This window comes from Amblyomma americanum, chromosome 10 (genome assembly GCF_052857255.1).
Source record: "Amblyomma americanum isolate KBUSLIRL-KWMA chromosome 10, ASM5285725v1, whole genome shotgun sequence".
NCBI lineage: Eukaryota > Metazoa > Arthropoda > Arachnida > Ixodida > Ixodidae > Amblyomma > Amblyomma americanum.
Genome location: NC_135506.1, coordinates 6,885,109 through 6,904,566, shown reverse-complemented (window position 1 = coordinate 6,904,566; position 19,458 = coordinate 6,885,109). Strand labels below are relative to the sequence as shown.

The window sequence follows — 19,458 nt, the reverse complement described above, 5'->3', positions numbered from 1 at the left end:
CTGCGCAGTAAAAGTGACGCAGGAAAGCAGGTGCACCAATGAGAATTCTCGAACACAAGAGAGTTATGAACTAGACAGTTCATTTTGTCACCACTGACATCGCTCACTACACGGGTCTCTAGAATTTCGTCTCCATCGATAAAATATCCGCCCCTGTGACAAGTGCAGATGAGGAAGAAGTCTATCGGCCATCGCGTGCATGCTCACGGTAAGAAGAAAGGCCGCCATGGACGAGGTCGCGCTGAAGAAAAGCTACACTGCCTCTAAACACAACCACGAGGCCTCGCCTAAGCGCCTGCGGTCACGAGGAAGTGCAAGGCCTTGGCGTCGGGAGATGGGCCCAAAAGGATCCTCAACCGATTTTGTCGAGGACCAGGCGTCCAGCAGAGAGACCGCCGAGCAGGCCGTTCCTCCACGTGGATCTCCTAGGTTAGTGGAAAAGACCTCCTTACCCGTTCAAATGGCTCAACATGGTGACTCGTTTGCGGTCAAAGTTGGTCATCCTAATGCACTCTGCTGCGTTAAAAAGCGGTGACAAGTGCCACGACATCCTGGAGCCCCTTAACGTGCATCCTAATCTCAGCACGTGTGCCTATAGTCCAGGTCAGGGAGGTTCCCGTGAGCTTGCGGCGTATCATAGTTGTAGTATTACAGAACCGTAGACTGCATGACGTCACCAGGTCTGTGGTAACTCCAATGAGGATGCGCCAGTTCTTTTGTCGCGATGTACTAACGAGGATACCCCAAGTCTCCAGGACAAGTGAGCGGCCATCTAATCAATCTGTCGACGATGCCCATGTTTCACTACGCCATGAGAGGGCACTGCAGATCGACTTCCAACTCTACTAAGGCTTTCTTAAGCCGCTACGGGATAAGAGAAGCTACATTCTTCAGTTGCTGTTCACTTGGCCTGGGGACTTCTGTCCCGGATAATGAAAAGCGCTAACGATAACGCCAAGCCCTTATAGAAGCTTACCACGTAAAAAAAAATGATAGGGTTAGGTAAACCAAGTATGACATGCGTGAGCACTTGAGGCAACACCGCCTCAAAGGCAACCGCATGCAAGACCTTATTGGCAACCACCACCGGCAGCCATGCGCGGGAAATGGGGTTTCGCGTGTTAACGAAGCCGCCACGTAAGGCCTCCGCCGCTGGCGCTCCGCCAAAGTTTGAGGCTTCCCACATATCTCGCGTTTTTCAGCTCTGCTAGTGAAGTAGCACGCTTTCGCGCTAAGAGCAATCTTCCACTCCATTAGGGACAAATCGCTAGATCTGTATTCAGTGCAGTGTGGAATTCCAAATGCGTCCAGATGTTAACACGATGAGTGGCGCTCATACTGCTCACTGCGGTTATGTGATGTCTTTCAGTGGGCATGCACGTATTTTGTCGACCTGATTAGCCTTTTAATGCCCAAATTGTGAAGACATCATAGAAGGAAAATTATTGCCTCCAGATTATTCTATAGTTAATGTACCAACATTCAAAAGCCAACATCAAAATTTTTGTTATTACAGCTAATTACAGAGAAACTGACGCGTCCTAATTTTGTCAACAATCAGCACTTGGCCCATTTTGTGCTGCTTGTTCGAAATGGGTGAAAGACAAAATCTAAGACCCGAACGAGCTCGAAAGCAGTAAACAATTTTTATATATCCAACAAACACCTTCGTATTTGTCCCGAAACATTTGTCAGAAAATGCGAAATGAGCGTTTGTTGGACCCCAGCTTGAAGTTGAACATTCGCGCCCCATTTTTCCTCACACAGCGGGCTCACAATGACCTCGAACATTTTAACCGGAAAGCGCTGATTACCGAAACATGTTGGCATCGAAGTTTTTATAAAAGCTTCATGCAGTAATGAATACACGGTGTGCAAATGCTATGTCACAAATTCACGGCACTATAGACAGCAAAGGGTTAAAGCAGTTGGTAGTAGCACTTGTGAACTTGCCGTCTTGTTCTTTGCCCAATCCCTATGCTAGCGAGTTTTTTTTTTTTATTCTTGTACTGGGCATAGTGCAAAGGCCTGGCCAAAATGAGGCGGTCAGTGGGCTCTCATTGAGTGAAGCGGAGGGGCTTCTGCTGTCGTTATTGCTCCTTCCGCTATGGGAAAGGTGGAAATATTTATGTGTTCTTTTCAATCGCAGGTTGATGAACGGCAAGCTGCAGAGTCACTCGTCACCATCCGCCGCTAGCCCCGGCTGTAGGGAAGGAGCAGCTCCCCAAAGCCCGGCGGCTACGACAGCGCCCCACAACGACGAACAGAGCAACACTGCCTCCACCGTGGAGGAGGGAGACAGAGGCAACGAGCGTCAAGCAGCGGCTTCTTCCTCTCCGGATGTCGCCAAACGCAGGAAGCGAGGATTGTCACCCTGCAAAGCCCCGCATGCGAGCATTCGAATGCCACAGCAGAACGTGGTAAGCGTTGGCTCGGAATGGCGGTCGAATCATCAGCTGGACTCCCCACTACAGCTGTAGTGGACAGTGTGTCGTGCGCGCGTGATCTCTTCACTTTTTCGTTCATGAACATCCCGCACGCCTGACTTGCACATATGTAAACTTGTAAATATAGAATACTTATATATTGTGCCTCTCTCCCCCATATCCTTTCTGGCTGTCCTCTCATCTCTTTCATTTCATTTCTCCAGTCTGCCTACTATCCCTTTATTTTCGCTGCCCCATGCAGCTCAGGTTCTTCCGGTATATAGCTATAGCAGGTAAGCCGGAGCTAGCAAAAATATTTTCCTTTCTTTTTGTTATTTTGAATAAACCACAACTACTACTAGGGTTATCTCGAACAGACGACCAGCTAAGATCAAAGAAGAAGCGTATAGATATTGTCTCAAGCAAGGAAGGCACCTGCAGTGGTGCGGAATACAAGCCCTCCGCTTTGCGCTTTTCTGATACAGTGGTTGAAAACAGCTGTCGGCAGCTCTCTGAAAAGTCTTGAGATTTGCTTCAAAGGCTAACTATAATAACAAGTAATACCGCTGTCTTGATATGAGCAAGGAGCCTTTATTTTTCTCGCCCAAGGTGTCGCTAGCCGGCTAGTAACGCTAAATGGTGCCAGACCGCGTGTGACACTAACCCGTCGCGTGCAGCAGGGCTTCGTTTCCTATTTACTCGAGCAGCATGAACCAAAACCAAAGGTTTGCTACAACTGAGCTTGGTCGTACCGCTCTGCATATAATTTACAAAAAAGCGTATCTCCTGTAATTTAAAAAAAAATAAATTGGTTACCGTCTTTCCGCACAGCCTGGAATGAACGCATTCAGCCTAATTCAGAAGTCGAAAATCAGACTGAGCATCATTGTGTCTTACGAATGCGTACTGGATGAAAGACATTGAAATGCTTCAACAGCCGTCTTCCATAAGACTTTTACTGCTGGTGTACATGCCCATAAAAAACTAAAGCCGTGTGCTTTGCTTTTCAAAACTTCCTAAATGGCTTTCTTTCACAGACTACTGTATACACTCGGTTAAGGGCCGCGATCTAGTATGGGCTGCACCGCCTACTTGAAAGCCAATATTGTAGGGGGGGGGGGGGGGGGGGGGGAATCCGCAAAGAGCAATTGCGCTTCACATGTGCATACCGGGATTTTTTTTTTTTAGAGGGTCCTAAATCAGAAGGAAATGGTAACTTGCTTTATATTTATACTATTGGGGCTATATGAGGACTACGGCGGGAACTCAATTGGTAAGAGGCTGAATGTTTTAATTCAATCGTTAATTAAATACTGTAATTAACTTCTCTAGTTTTTATTTAGGGGGGCATGTTGTATTTGCAGAATTGAAGCTCCTGCTCCTAAGAGTGTGGAAAAGACGAACAATTTTGTGTGGAACAAACGACAAATTTGTAGCGCACGTTATGAGAAACTCTTTGCTGCAGTGTTGCTTCAGTGGCAAGATTACAATTTATGGAGTCGAATGCAAACTGGGAAGAGGTAAAAAGAGCACACAGAATTTTTACAAAAAAATGTTCGAAATGCAGTCCCTCCACGGCAACACGAGCATGCTTCCCTGAGCACTTTGACAGGCAGGCCTCCAATGAATTGCTTCTCTTTCCGGCATTTCTTCGCAGTACTTTCTCCCAGAGAGTGACTCTTCAAAAACGTGGTATGGTTTTAACGTAGTTAAACCGAGTAGACATGCGAAAGCATGTGTTCGGCCTGTCTTTGCTTTGCTAAGTCGTCGGCATGTCCGGCGACGATATTAGACTCAGGTTGAGCTCCGATCGAGGTTAAGCTGATCTGATCTGTTCGCGCCGCAGATGGGAGTTGATGAATTAGGCGGTGTGCAGTGCACAGCGCGACAGTGTGTGGCAGTTTAACACGAGGCGTGATTGGCCGCAGCGATAGCCTGTAATGCTCTCGTGCAGTGGCCAGCGAAGCTGATCTGTTGGCGCCGCCGTGGATTCGAAACCCAGTCGAGGCAATATTTATTCTATTTCTGCACCCTCAAAGTCAGGGCGGTCACAAGATTCTTGGTTGGGTTTGACCCCGTGAAGTATAGTGCTTTCCCGCTAAAAAATAGGAGCCGACAATTCGGTATTAGGTCAATGGAAGTGCCGCTCCAAACGTTGTCTGACTGCCTTATGTTGGTGTTTGTGCGCTCAAAGCCAGGAGGGGTTCCCAGCATACCAGTAATGGGCGTTGTGCAGGTTCCTAGAAGGACATAGGCAAGACTGTGCTTCATCCGTCCAAATCCCTTCTGTCAGCTCTATTTAACTGAATAAGGGACCAATGGAGTTACAAAAAATACAGCCTTTGTTCAAAGTCTGTCGCGTTGAGCTGCTGCTGCAGACTCACATGAAAAGGGGGCAAGCGTGCAGTGCTTGACAGTGACTCTCCACACTTGAGATCCTGCTTGCACAGGCACACTGCGATATTTGTCGAACGCTGGCTTCGCTTCTACGCGAACGCAACCAAGCCGGTTTCAAACTGTTCGTCCAGAACATACGCGTTAAGCCTACTTGTCGACGCCGCAGAATCTGTAGAAGATAATTTGTTACGAATTCGCACAAACCATGTCTCCGCTGGAAAACGATGCCCCGGGTGCTGCTAGGAAGCGTAGAACTGCGCTGCAAGGCGCTTGTTCTGCACCATTGTTACTTACATGTGCGACATCCATGGCCACTTTTTCTCCGACGGAAAATCTTCACTCCGCGACCGACGCCGCTCCCAGGCCGATGCTTGTCACATGCCGCAAGCGAGAATGGCATGAGCCTTTCTGCAGCTTCCACAAACGGCAATCGCCACGCAGTCGCTCTGAGGCCGGATTGAAAGCGCAGTGACAGCGCGCACTGGGTTTGCACGCGGCGGCAATCCACGAAGCCGTGGGGCGAAGCGAAACTGGCAGCGATGATACCGCTGGCCCGCCCGTCTGGGCCTCAGGTGACATCAGCAGTGTGACGCAAAGCGGAGCGATATACGTCAGACGAGCTAGCTGTCGTTGCGTTCCTGTGTGAAGTCCCCTATCAGAGCGACTTCTCTTCGCCTCGCAACGCGCGCTACAAATTTGTTGATTAATTTTTTTTTGTTGGCTAGACTGTTTGGATGACGGCCTCCAATTCCGCAAATACATGACCCCTAAAGTGATTCAAAAAGTTAATGTAATCATTTATTATGGAACTAATTAAAACAAACTACCTCTTACCTGGTGGCTGCCGTAGCCCCCAATATAGCCCCAGGGCTAAACTAAGTTTAGTGGGAGCTACCTTTATTAACAAAAAAAGTTTTGGAGCGTCTAAAAACACACTATAGACATATCCATGTGCGGCAGGCTCCGGGGAGACCTGCCATAAGACGAGAGCTATCTGCGGCTGTCATTATGATCTCCTTCCAGCATGCCTCGCTGTGTAGTTGCCTGCCATTTAAAGCAAAATCCAGACGTCTTGAATGTCAGCATGTTAGCTCTTAAGGCGAGTTCCAAAGGGGGCCGACGAGGCTGTTTGGTTCCCGTTCAGGTGGACGGCAGTTCCAGCTCGACGGAGTCCGACAGCCGGCGTACGGCGGCGCTGCTCGCCTTCCTAGTTATCGTGGTGTCGGTGGCCTTCCTGGTGCGTGCCATGTTGCCGGGAATGCAAGTGGACCGGGCCGGCAGCGACCAGCCCGCCGGGCCGCTATGTCTGAGCAACGATGACTGCGCCACGCACGACGACCTGCTCGCCAACCGGACGAGCAGCAGCATAGATCCCTGCCAGGACTTCGGGTGGGCCTCGGCGCGCATTTCTTTAGTCTTCCGACATATCACTCAAACTAGGCCCACTACAGGGCGATTGTTCTCCTAATGATCTCCAATTAGCCCTTTCCTGCGCCACCTTGTCCCCACAAACTTTGTAACTGATCTGCCCACCTGCGCCTTTCGTGTCCCCTCATACATTTACCCATTTCTTGGAATACATTTCTTCTGCTTGATTTCAGTCAGGACGTCATTAACCGGCGTTTGTGCTTTCATCCACTGTACTGTTTTCCTGCATCTTTACTTTATCCAGCATGTTTTCATTTCTATGGCTCACACATTACTGACCGCAGCGGAGGCATAGTGGCGGCATCCACCTTGCATGCCGGAGGTGCGGGGTTCCGTGCGCAGCATCGATAGATGGGCTTGACTGTCGAGAATGAGCACTTTTGAGGATGGCAGCTTTAGCCTCAGCAGGGTTTCCGCGACGCTTTTCTGGAAAAGCGCCTCTTTTTAAGTTGATGGATTTGCGTGCAGTTACTCGTGCACAGAGAACAGAAAATTTCTGCACAGTTGACATTCGGTTGCAATCTCTGCCCAATACACTGTTGATCGTAAACTGAACAGTATATTGCGTTATCTCTTTCATTGCTTTTTCTATAATATTATGCTGCAATGTATAATCAAATATTATTATGATGGTTATATTCACTTAGTGCTGTCTTGCGTGTTATTGCTGTTGCTAACAAATGTTATTAATTTGTACATTTTATTACGAGGGCCTCCGCGGTGGCTCAGTGGTTACGGCGCTCAGCTACTGACCCGAAATACGCGGGTTCGTTTCCAGCCGCGGTGGACGAATTTCGATGGAGGCGAAATCCTAGAGGCCCGTGTACTGTGCAATGTCAGTGCACGTTAAAAAGCCTGAGGTGGTCGAAATTTCCGGCGCCCTTCACTACGACGTGCCTCATATCCCGAGTCGCTTTGGGACGTTAAACCCCCATAAACGAAACCAAACCATTTTATTACGAGGTCCCCCTACAGTAGTCATACTGTGGCACCTATTTGTGCATTAGAATAGTGCCTCGACTGTTTCGAATGTTTGTTTGTAGGTTTTAAAAAAAGCATTAAACCCGCATGCGTCAACCGCAATATTTACGTGAGTTCACCGAAAGAATATATTACTGTCGCTATAGAATCCAACAAACCTTTGCACTGATGCCATAAACGACCTCTTTGCAGGGCCTACATGTGCTCATCCTGGAAACCCCAGGATGCAATTCCCGACCTCGCCCTTTCCACGCAGAGCGATCTGGTGAAAGTTTGGATGGACGGCCTGGGTACCATGTTGCGGGCAGCGGCCGCGAGCGACGCCTCTGGCGTTGCCGCGAAGCCTCTTACGTACTACGAGAGCTGCATGAACAGAGCCTCCAGAAGCAGACGCAGGGAAGACGCCAAAGTCTTTGTGGCGTTCCTCCGAAGACTCGGTCTCACCTGGCCTCACATGCCTCCCAACAGCACCAACGCGCTTGGCGTAATACTAGAGCTCAACTACAAGTCTGCCCTGCCAATATGGCTCAGCATGCGAGTCGTCCACAACGCGACCGGTAGAGGGGTCAGAAGAATACATATAAACTCTTGCTGCCTGGGCCGCTTGAAATTCTTTACGTGGCACAACAAACACGAGACAAATAAGCGGAGATACTTGGACTACTGGGCGAGCTACCACGAAGTGCTGGTCGGAAGCAAGTCGCTGTCCCGCGACCTCAGCCAGGTTCACGAGGTCGCCGTGGACGAGTTGTACATCACAGGAAAACTCGCGGAGCTGTCCTTCATCCATCCAAAAGTGCCGCTTTCCCTTACGCTTGCGGACATCGAGGATTACACCAAGCGGATATCTTCGGCCAACTGGTTAGCCCAAATCAACAAGCACGTTGCTAGAGACCAGCATTCCACGTTTACCCCTTGTTGCATTTGGGTTGCAAGCCCCAAGGGTAGCGTTGGCCTGGCGGCCTGGGGCAAAGCAGGAAACATCCGAAGGTCCCGGCAAAGGAAGAGTCGACTGGCAACAGAACAACTTGTTTATTCTGGCATCGCCAAAAGAGCAGCCGGTCAGGGCGACCACGTTACTCGCAGGAAGAAATCGAAGTCTCTCGTTGGCGTCCGGGGCAGCCCCCTTTATACCCACGGAGTCGAGGGCAAGAGGGAACGGCTTGGGAAGAGTCATCCGATACGGCGACGCTTGAACATGTTCAGGCGTGACGGGCGCGTCCGCCAGGCCGGCGCCGGTCAGACCTCCTCGCCTCCCAGTTGGAGAGCTCCTCTCCCGGCTGCCGCGCTTTGACAAGCGTGGGCAAAACATGCACACACACAAACACGCACGCACGACGACACGTGGCACTGAAACCTGCCTGGACGCGCTTGGCGGGAGGCGTTGCGGCAGCGATGAACGAAGCCGCGGCATCCGGTGCATCCGCGCCGGCTATACCGCGCGCTGTAGGCGAGACGTAACAGACCGCCCCGCCGGGAGAAGGAGATCCCGATGGTCAGGGGACTGCATCCGCTGTCCAGAGGGATGTCGCTCGATGATGCTCATAATCGAAACCGGTGGTCCCTCGACGTTGCTTGAGCGCAGCGCACAGAGAAGGCCTCGTTCTCAGGTTCAGGTTCATACAGGGCACTGCAAAGTGACTTCGGGAGAGTTGCCATTTTTGTGCTCGTTCCCAGCAAGCGTTAGAACTACGCCGAAACGCAACCGCTCAGTCAGCAAGCACGAGACAACCCTCACTAAGCTCTGCCAGGCTCTTTCCCCTTTTATACTACTGCCTAGTTCCTTACAGTAGTCAAGCAGCACTCAGAACGCGTCCACAAATTGGAAAATTGCACTAGAAAGCACATAATCACTTTGAAACACTAAACAAAAGCAATATGTTAAAAATCCTGCCTCAGGAAGAAAACATCAGTAACCAACAACTTTGAGGCGGATTCCTACGTTAGGGGCTTCGACTTAAGCCATCGGCGTTACCGTTGAGACTCCCCTTTTTGTAACGCACCTCAAAGGAATATTGTTGCAAAGCGAGGCTCCAGCGCAGGAGGCGGCCATTTTTGGGAGATATGGTCTGCAGCCATTGGAGAGGGCAGTGATCCGTCTCAATGATAAACCTCGAGCCGGCTAGGTAGCATGACAATTTCTGAACGGCCCACACGAGACACGCACACTCTTTCTCGGTGGCGCTGTACGCCTGCTCACGACAGGTCAGCTTACGACTAGCATACAGGACGGGGTGTTCCACTTCTCCATTGTCCCTTTGGCACAGTACAACGCCCATGCCTCGCTCACTAGCATCGCACTGAACAACGAACCCTTTGGTATAGTCTGGCGATCGTAGCACAGGCTGGCTTGTTAGGGCGCTCTTTAGGGCGCTAAAAGCTCTCTCCTTTGTCTCGCTCCAGACGACTGTTTGGGGCTCTGTTTTTCTTAGAGCATCCGTCAGGGGAGCCGCGATATCGGAGTACCTGGGGATGTACCTCTGATAGTAGCCGGCGACACCCAAGAACGACCGAATATCGGTCTTCGTGCGCGGTTGCGGGAAGTCTCGCACAGCGGCCACCTTTATTTCAGAGGGGCGGCGACGACCCTGTCCAATCACGTGACCGAGGTAGACAACCTCGGCCTGTGCTAATTGGCACTTGGGAGCCTTGACTGTCAAGCCCGCTTCGCGCAGGCGGGTTAGCACTGCCCGCAAGTGTGCCATATGCTCAGACCAGGAGGCGGAGAATATCGCTACGTCGTCTAAATACGGTAAAGCGAATTCTTCCTGTCCTCGCAACACTTTGTCCATGAGGCTTGAAAAGCAGTATGGCGCGTTCTTCAAACCAAAACTCAAAACTTTAGGACGGAATGTTCCCATTGGTGAAATGAACGCCGCATACCTACTAGCCTCTTCTGTAAGTGGAACCTGCCAATAACCCCTGACAAGATCTAGGGTGGAAATAAACTGAGCGCTACTAACTTTCTCAAGGCGCTCCTCGATGTTAGGGATCGGATAAATTTGATCCTTAGTGATGGAATTAAGCCTGCGGTAGTCGACGCAAGGACGAGGTTCCTTGCCCGGTACCTCAACTAAAATCAAAGGGGAGGTATAATCACTCTCACCCGCCTCAATAACACCGAGCTGTAGCATTTTCTTTACCTCAGCCTCCATAATATCGCGCTGGCGGGGTGACACCCGGTACGCCTTGGATCGTACTGGCTCTGGGGAGGTAAGTTCTATATTATGAGTAAGGACAGAAGTCCTACCAGGCCTCTCAGAGAACTGACCTTGAAACTCTTGTAAGAGTTGGTGTAGTTCGGTTTTCTGCTCAGGCGACAGCGGTGCTTTACTGAGTAAGTCACTAATGACCTGATCAGTGTCTTCCCTGTTCGTCACTGAGCCTAGTCCCGGAAGCTCGACCGGAAGCTCTTCTAACTTTCCCGTGTCGTGCATTTCATCTCCAGTACCTGGTGCCTTCAACGCTACAGGCTCAATTTTATTCAGTTCTGACGTGCTCGGAATATCAGCTTGCTGCGCCTCCGACCCTTTTTCATTGTTCGACAACGTCGGCCCCGCAACTACCGCCTTTGCAGCGAGCTCCTGAACTCTCGGTCTGGTTAAGGCCTGAACGCTAGCCTCACCAAACAAAAGCCCCTTCTCGCGCAGGAGGTGATCGGACCTGTTCGAAAATAGGTACGGGTACTGGGGGGGCAGCCTAGATGACACTACGGCCTCAGTCTCAAGTGCTCCGAAAGGTCCTTCAATAAGCACTTTTGCTACGGGCAGACACACGCTATGAGCTTCCACGGCTTGCTTGATCCATGCGCACTCGCCCGTGAACATATCGGGTTCTACGTAAGAGGGGTGAACTACATCCATTGTAGCTGCGGAATCACGAAGCACTCGGCACTCTTTCCCGTTCACGAGGAAGTCTCGCATGTAAGGCTCGAGAAGCTTCATGTTCTCGTCAGTGCTACATAATGACAAACACACGACTTCTCTTTTTGTTTCTGGACACTGCGCCGAAAAGTGACCCGGCTTCTGGCACGTATAACACACGCGCGCTTGCCTCGCCTCGAACCGCTTTCTGCGTTCGGCTTCGGCTGCCGCCGTCTCCTTACGTTCGGTCGGACTGCTTTCACTCGCATCCGCACTACGCGTGTCCCCCCTTGCTCTCATGGGTGTGAACTTCGGCCTCTCTGACTTGGGGCCAAATTCACCCTTTTGACCGTCCTTAGCTCCGCGAGCCCGACGCGTCACAAACTCCTCGGCTAGCTCGGCGGCTTTAGCCACTGTACTAACGTCTGGCCTATCCAAGACCCAGTACCGCACGTTCTCAGGTAACCGACTATAAAACTGTTCCAGCCCGAAACACTGCAGAATTTTCTCGTGGTCACCAAACGCTTTCTCTTCTTTGAGCCACTCCTGCATGTTTGACATAAGCCTGTAGGCAAACTCTGTATATGACTCATTTCTGCCTTTTTCATTTTCCCGAAACTTCCGACGGAACGCCTCCGCTGACAGCCTGTACTTTTTTAGCAGACTCGATTTCACTTGGTCGAAATCCTCTGCCTCCTCTCTCTTCAAGCGAGCGACTACGTCGGCCGCCTCGCCGGGTAACAAAGTGAGCAAGCGCTGTGGCCACGTTTCCCGAGAGAACCCCTGCTTCTCGCACGTTCGCTCAAAGTTAACCAGGAACAAACCAATGTCCTCTCCAAGCTTAAACGGCCGCATCAGGTCAGTCATTTTGAACGATACCCGTTCTCCTGCACCGTGTGCCTGACTTCCATTACGAGCGCGTTCCATCTCTACCTCGAGACGCTTCATTTCTAAAGCGTGGTCGCGCTCTTCTTTCTCTTTTTGCTCTTTACGTTCGCGCTCCTCTTTCTCTTTTTGTTGTTTACGTTCGCGCTCGTCTTTCTCTTTTTCTTTTTGTTCCCTCTCCTCAATGGTCTCAAGGCATTCCGACAGCTCGTCATCCTCAGCCTCCAACTCAAGAATAGCCCTTAGCAGTTCTGGTTTTCTGAGTTTGTCTGAGACATCCAGACCCAACTCTCTTGCAAGCTCCAGCAATTTCGGTTTGCGCAACGACTTCAAATCCATGGCTGCTCCGAATGCTGCTTTCTCTACTGCCTACTATTGTCTTGCCGCAAACTAACCCGGCAGCAACGACAACCACAATTACCAGCTCTGTTTCTGACACTAACAAAAGCCTGGCAAAACTCAGAAGAAGAAAGTCCCGCACTCACCAAACCTCGCAGCCACGAATTCAGCGCAGTCGTTCCGCTGCAGGCAACCAGTCATCACACAGGGCTCGTTGCACTGCTCCCGGATGGTCGTTGTGCTGCTCAGCATACAGTTGAACGCATATCTTCGCTGCTGGCCTCCGTTGTCGGGATCTCACCGCTGGCAACCAGTTGTTGCATTTGGGTTGCAAGCCCCAAGGGTAGCGTTGGCCTGGCGGCCTGGGGCAAAGCAGGAAACATCCGAAGGTCCCGGCAAAGGAAGAGTCGACTGGCAACAGAACAACTTGTTTATTCTGGCATCGCCAAAAGAGCAGCCGGTCAGGGCGACCACGTTACTCGCAGGAAGAAATCGAAGTCTCTCGTTGGCGTCCGGGGCAGCCCCCTTTATACCCACGGAGTCGAGGGCAAGAGGGAACGGCTTGGGAAGAGTCATCCGATACGGCGACGCTTGAACATGTTCAGGCGTGACGGGCGCGTCCGCCAGGCCGGCGCCGGTCAGACCTCCTCGCCTCCCAGTTGGAGAGCTCCTCTCCCCGGCTGCCGCGCTTTGACAAGCGTGGGCAAAACATGCACACACACAAACACGCACGCACGACGACACGTGGCACTGAAACCTGCCTGGACGCGCTTGGCGGGAGGCGTTGCGGCAGCGATGAACGAAGCCGCGGCATCCGGTGCATCCGCGCCGGCTATACCGCGCGCTGTAGGCGAGACGTAACACCCTCAAGATAAGGTGGTCGTCAGCGACGTGTCGGTGCTCCGGTGCCTCGACGACCTGTTCGAGCGTTACACCGAGCCCCAGCTAGTCGACCATCTATCCTGGCAGTTCGTGCAACTGTACGCCTGGGTAGTAGATGACATCACAGAGCACCCCTGGTCACAAGAGTTAGCGCCCGCTTACGGTAACCTGAAGTGCTGTAGAGAAATAGAAGCCATCTATCGGCCACTCCTCGCGGTGATCTACGCGCGGCATCACTTAACGCCACAGCAGCTCCAAGTGATGACCACCAATTTCAGTCAGCTCGTGGACGAGGCAGCAAACATGTTCACCGCTTCTGAGTGGCTGGACGGTCAGAGCAAGAGCGTGGCTGTGGACAAGCTTCGCACCATGACCGTGAGCCTGTGGCCTCCCGAACCTTTCTTCGACGACCGCGAGCTCGCATCGATGTACGGCCAGTTCTCGGCCAACGCAATGGCGGGTGGTTCGTGGGTGCAGGAATGGGTAAAAGCTCAGGAAGTCATGAGAAGCCAAGCAGGAACGCCGTTTCACGACATCACGGTGAATATGAGGTCCATGTTGTTCCCTATACTGGCTGGATACGACTACCTGTTAAACAACGTCGAAATAGCCGTGAGTGCTCTGGCCAGGCCGCTGTACTACCCTCGTGGAAGCCTGGCAGCATTTTACGGGGGGATAGGCTTTGTTTTCGCTCTGGCCATGATGAAGATGCAGGACGCGACTGGTCTCAAGGTCATGGCGGACCACAGCCTTGTGGGAGCTGGACGATGGTCATGGCTATCGAACAATGCGACAAGCGTCTACAAGGAAAAGGTGAATTGCCTCAGAGGAACGCTGGTCAGCTTGACCGACATCGCAGCGTTCGAAGTGGTCTATGCGCTCTTTTCACGGAGTCTCCAGGCAACGACTTCCGAAGTCAGCCTGCGGGAAGCCGAGAAGGAGAAATTCTTCAAGACACTCTGTCTGCACAGTTGCGCGATAAGTGACCGCTCGCTGCCGACGTTCCACTGCAAAGAACTCCTGCAGCATTCGCACCGGTTCTCCGAAGTATTTCGATGCAAGAGTGGCTCTCCTATGAATCCTCGGCACAAGTGTTCGTACTTTGCTCGGACTTGATGCGTGTTTTGCTTTGCTCTTTTTCTCGTTCTAACTTTATAAACACTGGTTCTCTAATTTCGTTTGCACAGAACCTAGCAGCCATGCATTTAAGCGATTCTATAAATAATTGTTGTTGCTGATTTAAACCTTAAAGTGGCACGCATGTCCGAGCATTGCATTGCGCTCCTACTGTTTTCTGCCAGCTTCCCACTTCTATCATTTCAAGCAAAAGTTTGTCAGTAATTTGTCTAAACTACTATTGTTAAATTTAACTACAGACTTAATCTACGCGCAATTAGTGCAGGCTGGAGTAACATATCCAAGTACAGTAGCACCGCAGGACGCTGTGTCCGCATCGATGAACGCGAATGTCTGTGAAGTGAACATTCAATGATTTTCGTGTGATGTAATGTAAACACATGTTTTGTGTAATGTGAACTTCGCTAGCTTGGCGCGCGTGTGCTGCAGCGTACTTGTCCACGAGGGGTAGCGCGAGCTCTTACAGGGATTGACTTATGTGCTACAACTTCCCACACTGCAGCGATAGCCCAGTGGACGTGGCAACAAAACAAACTGGGTCATTCCGCAGATATCTCGTCGTTTCGCGTGCGTAGATCGCACTTTATGGTGACCTTAAAGGATTAAATGCCCGATTCACTGGTTTAAGGGGTGAATTCGAGCTGGAGTTCCGCATGTTATGATGGTTGCGTAGCGCGTGGATGAAAGGAGCGAAGTAGAGCGGCCATAGCATTAGAAGAGTGTTGTGCAGCTTTGTCTGCACAGCTGTTTGTGAATGACAGCTAAGATACTAAAGAAATTTTTAAAAATTTGAAATTTGAATTCAGTCGCTCTCGCACCTACTGGCCAAGCAAACCGCCGTTGTAGAGGCAATAGCAATGTCTTCAAATGGCCGATTTTGATGGCACACTTCTGAAGTTTGATCTGGAGCGTGTAAAGAAAATGAGCAAGATGCCTTGAACCTCTACTGTAAAGATGGTAAAGATAACTGCAGTCTAGCCTAGTCTATACATAGGCGTTTATTTGGAACATGCAGCACCAAAATTTAGACAAGGAGCCAGGTCACGAGTTTCAAAAGGAGACTCTTACGAACATTGTCGCTGACAATGAAATCCATTTTAGTAATAATAATAATAATAATTGGTTTTTGGTGGAAAGGAAATGGCGCAGTATTTGTCTCATATATCTTTGGACACCTGAACCGCGCCGTAAGGGAAGGGATAAAGGAGGGAGTGAAAGAAGAAAGAGGTGCCGTAGTGGAGGGCTCCGGAATAATTTCGAGCAACTGGGGATCTTTAACGTGCACTGACATCGCACGTTAAAGATCCCCAGGTGGTTGAAATTATTCCGGAGCCCTCCACTACGGACCTATTTGTTCCTCTCTTCTTTCAGGCCCTATTCGCTTCTCTTCGCTGCAGCCCCATGCATAGAACTTTGCGACCGCAATTCTGGTAACACGTTTATTTAATGACTCCTGTGGATCCTTGCAGTAACTGCGTCATTCCGCACATATCTCGTGGCTTCATTGTATATATATATATATATATATATATATATATATATATATATATATATATATATATATATATATATATATATATATATATATATATATATATATATATATATATATATATATAGCTTTGTCTGTCTTGAACTCTAAGATTTTTAGTATGCACCCTGATATGAGTCCACTTTTATTCCACAACCATTCTTAACGCATTTTTTTTTCTATTTCTGTACATATACATCTTCTTCTGCCACATTTCTCTTCCTAACCCCCACTCCCTGTCAAGTCGGCAGTTCTCGCATTGTGCCTAAAATCTTATTTTATAAAACAGCCTTCTCTCTCTCTCAATGTCCAGCCTTCTGTCTCTCTCTCTCTCTCCCACTACGAAGACATTCTTTTGCTCCTCCCTTAGCTTTGCCCTTTTGTTTTTACGTTAGATCCCGCAAGCAATCGTTCTCAAAACTGGGCAAACGACGGACACGATGGGGGAAACCGCACTGTCGCGTTCGGAATGCGCCTCTCGCCGCTTTCCTGCTTCGCGCAGGCGACAAAAATGCGCGTCGCCGAAAGGATGACAGCGGCTGACGTCACGTGCCATGGGCGCCGAGTCGCGCCTGTCCGGCCGGTTTTTGACGCCACTGCAAAAGCGCTTTTAATAATGGCGACCCAGATACAGCGCTGTCTCCCCGCACCGATGAAGGGGAAAAGGGAAAGGGGTGAAAGCGCTCGGGCGAAAAAAGAAAAGAAGAGCAAGAAGAAAAGCGCGGGATCGTTTTGGACCGACCGGCTTTCACCCAACGGCTCGCTGGCGCCGAGGAAAGAGGAATCTGTTTTTATCGAATTCTCGGCCACTGCCGCCGCCGCGGGTGGAATCGCGCTTTCTCCTCGACACGTGGAAAGAGAGAAAGGGCATTTTCCTCGAGCCAGCGCCCCCCGTGAAGGAACCCTCTCTCTCTCTTTCTGGCTAGAGAAGCCACGCTAGGAATTTGACGGTTTGCTAACCGTTCCCTCCTGATCCTCTTTTGTGTTGCCGTGCACGTCTCAGATTCTTGGTACTGAGGAGGAACGTTTTCAGTGGTCCATTTACAAATTGGACGAATAAATATTAAAGGGGTGCAGAGACAAAGTATTGGAGTGTGTGTCCTTTCGCCTTTCAATAGACCTAGCCAGCGCTCCTGTGGCTTCTTAAGGCCGTTACAGAGGAGTGGGTATCAGCCAATCCGGCTATTACTTTTCGGGAGACCTTTCTCCTGTATCAAACGTCTCGGTTGGCGCCAGCGTTGAAGTGCATCTTGACGTCACGGCAGGTCGGCCAGCCTTGACTACCACAATACTGATGACGTCGGCGTCGCCAGCAAGCACTGGATGCACTGGGTTCGGTGACGTCCAAATAATTAGGGTAAGTGCACCTTGACGTCGCTCGATGTGGGTAAATGCCGAGCGGCTCTTCGGACAACATTCAAAGGCACGTTAAATTACGTTCCACTCAATGTCTGATACTGCAACTTTCTGGAATGCATCTCCTTATGCCCATAAAACAAATCATATCCTTTGTTAGGGTTAGAATTTTTGCCTGTACACCTTTAATGGGAGGAGAGAGCTGGCTCGAATGAACGCAACGTTTGCTTGTTCATTAAAACTTGAGGGATAGCACTAAAAATTGTTTGGAAAATACCAGAGCGTGTGATTTGCACTCGTACGTTCGGGCGTCATTGTTGGAAGTCAGCCGTTCCTTTTCGTTATGAACCCCTTGGCCTGCCTCCAGCGCCGCCTACTGCCACTGTTATTGCGTGGCGGCCATGTTATTACTTAAAGAGATGTCAAATCGAGGTAGGCCTAAGGAAACTGCACGCCTTCAAGATTATGACGTAACGGTTCAATGACGCCTCAGCTACGGTTGAACGCCATTGAAAAGAGAGCGAAACTGGGCCATTTCTTTCTGCGGTCGTTGCCGAAGTTGCGAAGGAGAAAATGCGGGTAGCGGGCTTCGTTGGTCGGGAAGCCCGCTGTTAATAATAGAGCAGAGAAGACTTGACCGATTTCATGGACGCGAAGTATCGCTGTACTTTACATAGACGTGCGCCAAAGTTCACATCGAAGTTTCAAGGCGCACACACACAAATTTTCGAACGTGAACAAGCGATATGACTTTTGTCATGGGCGTAAGGAGCTACTTTCTAGCAAGTTTCAGTGGCAGGCTTTAAGTGCACATAATTTAATATGATTTTGAATGTTGTCCGAGGAACCGCCCGGCATTTCCACCCGCATCGAGTGACGTCAAGGTGCATTTGCTCCAATTACTGTGACGTCACTGAACTCAGTGGTTGTCCACAGGAACACGTCCACGTCATCAGGAAAGGCAAGGTTCGCTTCAGGGCGGGCGCCTACTGGGACCGTAACTGCCCGTAACAATAGTTAGTGGTTAATTATTCACACTGCGCCCTGGCGTTTTGAGCTCATTTTCATGCTTACTAAATCCGTAGGCCTCTTTCAAGGCGATAAAACCGACACCCAAGAACTTTTACTTTCTACTTAAAATTTCTTAGAAGTTGCCACATGCTTCTGCAGGAGAGGTGCTTCGTGAAAATAATGAACCGAGGCTTAATTCTAAGTGCCTATTCTGTGTGCACGCTTATTGCAAATACAGGCTTAGTGAGGAGAACACCTGTTGCGATTACGCGCTTACTGCGAAAACGCGCATGCTCATAGCGGCGGTAGTTACACCTGATCGATAAGACAGAAATTGGAGGCACTGCGCGAAACCGAAAAATTAACATCGAAAACAGGGTGCAGGAAATGAGCGATTTGAATTCTTGGTGCGTAAAATCCAATTTCGCTTCGCGAAATGTAATGGGATTTGTCATTACTTTCACTTGGAGACTAGAAGTTTCGCGCAACAACAACAAATCAACCAAATAAGAAATAATAAAGTAATAAAGGTTAATAAAAAGTTACTGAGGGCACATAAGACTGCTTACGTAGCGTGAATGCGAAATCACCCTAAAGAACAACCATTGTCATTGCCATTAATGACCCTTATCATTATTTAGTTACGTATTTTATCATTACATTAATGCCAATTATGATTAACTGTTAACCCACTGACTATCTTATGGGTACTGGTGATGGCTACGGGTTTTGGGAAATTGCTTTCTGGATTTTGATGGAAGGAAACGACGCAGTAAGTGTCTCACATTCCTCGGTGGCCACCTGAACCGCACCTCAAGGGAAGGAATAACATGAAGGAGTGAAAGAAGAAAGAGGTGCCGTAGTGGAGGGCTCCGGAATAATTTCGACCACCTGGGGATGTCTTTAACGTGCACTGACAGCGCACAGCAAACGGGCGCCTTTTGCATTTCGCCTCCATCGGAACGCGGCCGCCGCGGTCGGGTTCGAACCCGGGTACTCTGCCTCAATAGACGAGCGCCTTGCCCACTAAGCCACCGCGGCGGGTGCGGTTTTGGAAGCAACTTTTTCTTAACGAAGCCAGGTTTCGTTGCAGATGACGCAAATAATGCGTTTGCATTAATAAATGCTCAGTGCAGCGATGTAAACCGCTGGCGTCGGTGGTTCAGTGGTAGAATACTCGCCTGCCACGCGGGTGGCCCGGGTTCGATTCCCGGCCGACGCA

At 50.1% G+C, this 19,458-nt stretch overlaps 1 protein-coding gene and 1 non-coding gene across 2 annotated transcripts; both read left to right on the top strand.

Annotated features, from left to right (window-relative positions):
• The first annotated feature begins 226 nt into the window (after positions 1 to 226).
• LOC144107364 (endothelin-converting enzyme 1-like) lies at positions 227 to 14,317 on the top strand. Its single transcript, XM_077640358.1, has 5 exons — positions 227 to 429; positions 2,150 to 2,420; positions 5,968 to 6,212; positions 7,425 to 8,093; positions 13,207 to 14,317. Exons 1-5 carry the CDS (start codon positions 227 to 229, stop codon positions 14,315 to 14,317), a joined length of 2,499 nt encoding a protein of 832 aa, XP_077496484.1.
• A 5,070-nt stretch (positions 14,318 to 19,387) lies between these two features.
• Positions 19,388 to 19,458, top strand: TRNAG-GCC (transfer RNA glycine (anticodon GCC)). Its single transcript has one exon. It is a non-coding gene; the product is annotated as a tRNA-Gly (tRNA).

What these genes read in the sequence shown, in the direction of transcription:
- LOC144107364 (XM_077640358.1), top strand. Translation starts at nt 227, where the DNA reads ATGGACGAGGTCGCGCTGAAGAAAAGCTACACTGCCTCTAAACACAAC. An exon ending in CCTCCACGTGGATCTCCTAG is followed by an intron (nt 430 to 2,149) that starts GTTAGTGGAAAA and finishes TTTCAATCGCAG; the next exon opens with GTTGATGAACGGCAAGCTGC. An exon ending in GATCCCTGCCAGGACTTCGG is followed by an intron (nt 6,213 to 7,424) that starts GTGGGCCTCGGC and finishes ACCTCTTTGCAG; the next exon opens with GGCCTACATGTGCTCATCCT.